The sequence below is a fragment of the Parambassis ranga genome, chromosome 13, assembly GCF_900634625.1.
Source record: "Parambassis ranga chromosome 13, fParRan2.1, whole genome shotgun sequence".
In the NCBI taxonomy this organism is placed as follows: domain Eukaryota; kingdom Metazoa; phylum Chordata; class Actinopteri; family Ambassidae; genus Parambassis; species Parambassis ranga.
This window is the reverse complement of record NC_041033.1, coordinates 10,606,791-10,612,186: the sequence shown is the minus strand read 5'-3', so window position 1 is coordinate 10,612,186 and position 5,396 is coordinate 10,606,791. Positions and strand designations below refer to the sequence as shown.

Sequence of the window (5,396 nt, the reverse complement as noted above, 5' to 3'; positions counted from 1 at the left end):
ACAGGAGGACAGAGACAATCTATCTACTGTCGTGCTGCTGCCAAACGTGAGCTCTGCTATCATTAGAGCCGATAGAGCCACCTGATTGGTTTAAACTTCAGAGACAGAAACACAATCTATATTTTGTGTAGATCGAGGCAACAATTTGGCAAAACTCTCATAAGAAGTAAGAAGTCATAAACATTGTATAAATGTAGTGAAGCAGAAAATGTATATAACAGCTGCAAAATGTAATGGAGTAAAAGTCTAAAGTATGCACAATTATTTTTACTTGAGTAAAGTATAAATATGTAAAAATGTACTTAGTAACGAAGTACAAATACTTAGTTACATTCCACCACTGGTAGTAACTGCTGCAGCAGGTTGACCTTTAACACAGGGACTAATAGAGACAGTATGCAGTTGACAACCAATTCAGTCCTGCAGGGCGAGAGGCCAAAATCCTTGAGTTCCACCCCTGTTTGAGAAAAGATCAAATGCTCAGTGCAACAGCTGTGGAGCTGCAGGCTCTTCCCATTCAGCCACTAGATGGAAACAATAGCCTGCGCTGCACAATCACTGCTGCATTCATTTGATGCATGATGTTAGTGCTGATTCTTTGTCTCAATGAAAACACCCTGTTTGTGGATTCTCTGTGTGTCTTTGTGCAAACCATCTATCACCTGCTCCACCTTCAAACATTTTTCCTTCTGAAGTGTCCATTAGCAAGGCAGCGAAGTCCCCATACCAGCTGCAGGACTCTCTGCTCTGCTCAGAGGGGGACTGACCTGCAGGGTTGAGTAAAGTTTCACACTATATTGCATGAAAACATTAGCAGAAATGGTGACAGAGTAATTTGGAGTTAGCAACAGTGAAAGGCCATTGGGACTATCGTTTTACCAGAGGAGCGAGTTATTTTCTACAACCACGCTGAAGAAAAATAAACCGCTCTGTGTTTGACTCGGAGCAGTGGTGGCAGATTTCTTATTATGGATCCAGAGGGGAAAGTTTGTGCTTCACCTTTTCGAGTTTTGTGTTGTTCTTATAATTACTTAATAAAGTATAATGTGAATGTTATTGATATGACTCATTGGTTTGCTCCTAGCTCTGCCACACTATGACTCATTTACTTGTCCTTGAATGTTTCTATTATCTATCTATTCATTTATTCCACTGTATTAGAGAGAAGTGTATGCTGTATATATACATTATTATCTATATAGTACTTTTGTGCAGGACCACTAGACCATGCCACACGTAGGCTGTGATCATTTCATCAACAGCACCTTGTAGTGTAACTCCTATAACAGCTGCAGACATTCATCCTTGTTATTCTTTAAGTCTACCTGCAGTCTGAGCTTCACACATGCTCAGTAGTTTTCTGCAGGATCGTAGAGTCTGTGCTGACATGCAGCTTTCTCCATTTGTCAAAGTCTGAGTAACTTTACATGCACAACCGCTCATTCTTATGTCGTTTTAATGACAAATTGACTGACTTCTTCACACACAGTCAGCCACTGTTTCACTTTTCTCTTGTTCAGGGACATCAGCTCCCTCTCAGCCTCTGATGACATATCTCAGATATGTTTGCATTTCAACACCTGCCACCTGTGCAGAAAAAAAATCACCTTGTTCATATTATTGGCTTATTCACAGAGCACTAGTTTTAATGTTAGATTTTCTGTTATTTCTTCTTCTGTGGTGTGAATTCTTGCTATGGTGAGCGCTAAGGGGGCTGATCAGGGGCCCACAGGGTGCCTTATGTTATGGAAGTCCTCCATTATTTCAAAGATATCATTTTATTGATTTGTCTCAGTAGCACTGTACTTTTTACTGCTTTTATTGCAGTAAAAACGCCTTGCAAACGTTCAGGTGTAACGTGCTTTTGGTATTTGAGTATATTTCACCACTTCTTTCATTTCTAATTGTACAGTGTGAGGGGGGCAGAGATGTCAGAGGTATTTGAACATCCTCCAGCATCTGTCTGATAATTTTCCTTGTGTGGAGCTTGGTGTGAGCGTCACGGAGCGCCCTCCCCCTCCTCGTCTTCTTCCTCCTCCTCCCCCTCCTCTCTCTCTCTCTCTCTCTCTCCGTCTCTCCCTGACTGAAGTCCCACTGTGCGGCTCTCAAACTTCAGTCTCGATCCTGAAAGCGGAGGACGAAGAGCCCGCAGCCGACAAATAGCCTCATCTGGATCTGCCACACACGGCACAAACAGCCGCTGTCAGGTCTGCTTGTTGTCGGTTTGAGGATTTTACGCACAGCTCTCTCGTCTCTCTGAATTCACTGCGTTTGTTTATCGAAGTTTCCGACTGTCACGTTTTAGTTGCAGACCCTAATTCCGACTGTCTGCGGGAGTGAGCGCGTTTATTCCAGTCTAAATGGTTAAAGACTCTGCTACTTTACGCGTGCAGCTGTTTTTGGAGCGGATTTAACGGCACGGACTTCATTTCGAGCTGCCGTCGACATGGGGAAATAGCGGGGACCTCTCTGTGTCCGACCCCCGTGTGACTGACTTGTGTTCATGATCATTTTTAACGCGCACAGCTCTGTTTTTGGCTGAAATCATGAGCGTGGACGGCTGCCCGTTGAAGGTGGTGATTTTTTTGTGGTGTCTGTTGGTGATTTCTGGCTCCAGCTTTGAAATTGGCTCTTACGACCTGGAGCGAGGCAGACCAGCCAAGTGCGAGCCCATCGTGATCCCCATGTGCGAGGGGATCGGCTACAACCTGACCCGGATGCCCAACTTCATGGACCACGACGACCAGAGGGAGGCTGCCATCAAGCTGAATGAGTTCGCCCCTCTGGTGGCTTACGGCTGCGACGTGCACCTCCGCTTCTTCCTCTGCTCCCTCTACGCCCCCATGTGCACGGACAAAGTGTCGACCTCCATCCCCGCCTGCAGACCCATGTGTGAGCAGGCCAGGGAGAGATGTGCCCCCATCATGAAGAAGTTCAGCTACTCCTGGCCGGAGTCACTGGACTGCTCCAAGCTGCCCACCAGGAACGACCCCAACGCTCTGTGCATGGAGGCCCCTGAGAATGAAACCAGGCCGGAGGTAAAGAAAGGCGAAGGCATGCTCCCAGTGCCCCCTCGCCCCAGGCCACCGGGAACTAACAGTGGCCCTGTGCCAGGCAGTATGGGCTCCTGTGAGAACCCAGACAAGTACCAGTTTGTGGAAAAGAGCCAGTCGTGTGCTCCGCGCTGCTCTCCTGCTATAGACGTCTTCTGGTCCAGGCAGGATAAAGACTTTGCCTTTATTTGGATGACTGTTTGGTCCATCCTGTGCTTCGTCTCCACTGCCTTCACTGTGCTGACCTTCCTCTTGGAGCCTCATCGCTTCCAGTACCCTGAGCGGCCCATCATCTTCCTCTCCATGTGCTACAATGTTTACTCTGTGGCCTTTATCATCAGATCAGTGGCCGGAGCTGAGAATATAGCCTGCGACCGTGAGCATGGCGAGCTGTACATCATCAAGGAGGGCCTGGAGTCCACTGGCTGCACCATCGTCTTCCTCATCCTTTACTATTTTGGCATGGCCTCCTCCATCTGGTGGGTCATCCTCACACTCACCTGGTTCCTGGCTGCGGGGAAGAAGTGGGGCCACGAGGCCATTGAGGCTCACAGCAACTACTTCCACATGGCTGCTTGGGGCATCCCAGCTCTGAAGACTATAATCATCCTCACAATGAGGAAGGTGGCTGGAGATGAGCTGACGGGGCTCTGCTATGTAGGGAGCATGGACTCGGGGGCCCTCACCGGCTTCGTCCTCATCCCTCTGTCCTGCTACCTGATCATCGGCACGTCCTTCATCCTCACAGGCTTTGTCGCTCTCTTCCACATCCGCAAAGTGATGAAGACGGAGGGCACCAACACGGAGAAGCTGGAGAAGCTCATGGTGAAAATCGGCATCTACTCCATCCTCTACACTGTGCCCGCCACCTGCGTCATAGTCTGCTATTTCTATGAGAGGCTCAACATGGACTACTGGAAGCTGAGGGGGCTGCAAATGAAGTGTGGATCCTTCAACGGCCACAGCAGCGACTGCTCGCTGCAGACCTCCGTGCCCACGGTGGCCGTGTTCATGCTGAAGATTTTCATGTCGCTGGTGGTGGGCATCACCAGCGGGGTGTGGGTATGGAGCTCTAAGACCCTGCAGACCTGGCAGGGTCTGTGCAGCAGGAAGCTGGCGGACAGGACTAGTAGCAGGAAACCGTGCAGCGGCGTCAGCTGCGGCAGCACACACTGCCACTACAAATCACCTGCTGTGGTTCTGCACATGGCCAAGACTGACCTGCACTCAGACAACCCCACACACGTCTGAAAGACACACACACACACACACACACACACACACACACACACACACACGCCCTGTGTGAGGAGCTGCTAAAAGACTTTATAAGAAGATGAGTGGTTGAATTGAACTGTCGGCTGCTTCTCTCTCTGCTGCTGCCAAGGGACACACAGGTACAGGCGTCAGTATTCAATGCATAAAGGGAAGTGTTCAGTATTGTTACACATATTCTCCTGTTCATAGTGTTCTGTGCAGTCACATGCCCAGTGTTGCAAAGCAAAAAAAGGACTGTTTTGGCAGGTATCTTGGGAAATATTGTCCTCCACAAAAGTGGCATGATTGACTGTATAAATCTGTATAAAGGTTTTATTTATTGTAAATATATTTAATTTAAAGTTCACCTTGGCTCTTACCAGATTTGTTGTTTAGATGCATTTATTAAAGGTCAAGGGAATTGAAGTGCCTTTTCTAAGAGCTCTGGTTCTGGCCTTTTTGGAGGATAATAAATTTGTGGAATTCATATGCAGCCTCCTTGTCTTATTTTGGCATCACAGCCATCTTAAACAGTTCAGGTTCACTTCCGTGACTCCCTCTCACTCACATGTGGCGTCTTTCAAGCGCACGCTACCTCCCAGAGGCGTCCCCGGCAATAATCCTCAAAGAGAATGGCAGATGAATAGAGTGACAAACCGTGGCGAGTGTTAATGTTTGCATCACAGGCTTAAAAATGCAGGAGCAGGAATATATTTAATTAATAGCTGGGTTTTTTTTTTTTTTTTTTAAATCCTTCCACAGTTGCTGTTGTTGCCCTCTCGCTGCTCCGTTTTATCCTGGTGCAAACACTTTGATCTGAGAGGACAAATCTGAAGTGGATTTCAGCCTGATTGCATGGTTTCGCTGACAGATTTGAGTTCAGCACAGGCACTCAAAAGCGTGTTTTCTCATTGAGTGGATGAATTTTTATAATATGTGGCTCCTGGAGACTGATATGCATTAAGGGGCATTTTGTTTAAAGAGCAGTCTACTTTTAGAACTTAAAAAAACTCAAATTTATCACTGACTGATTGAAAGAAAAGGTATGCAACTCTTACTTTTCATTAAATGAAAAGTAAGAGTTGG

The 5,396-nt window shown here is 47.2% G+C and overlaps 1 protein-coding gene across 1 annotated transcript; it reads left to right on the top strand.

The window, feature by feature from the left end:
* Positions 1-2,081: 2,081 nt before the first annotated feature.
* fzd9b (frizzled class receptor 9b) lies at positions 2,082-4,760 on the top strand. Its single transcript, XM_028420526.1, has one exon. The coding sequence runs from the start codon at positions 2,547-2,549 to the stop codon at positions 4,302-4,304; it is 1,758 nt and encodes a 585-aa protein (XP_028276327.1). The 5' UTR covers positions 2,082-2,546; the 3' UTR covers positions 4,305-4,760.
* The last annotated feature ends 636 nt before the right edge of the window (positions 4,761-5,396 follow it).

What these genes read in the sequence shown, in the direction of transcription:
- fzd9b (XM_028420526.1), top strand. Translation starts at nt 2,547, where the DNA reads ATGAGCGTGGACGGCTGCCCGTTGAAGGTGGTGATTTTTTTGTGGTGT.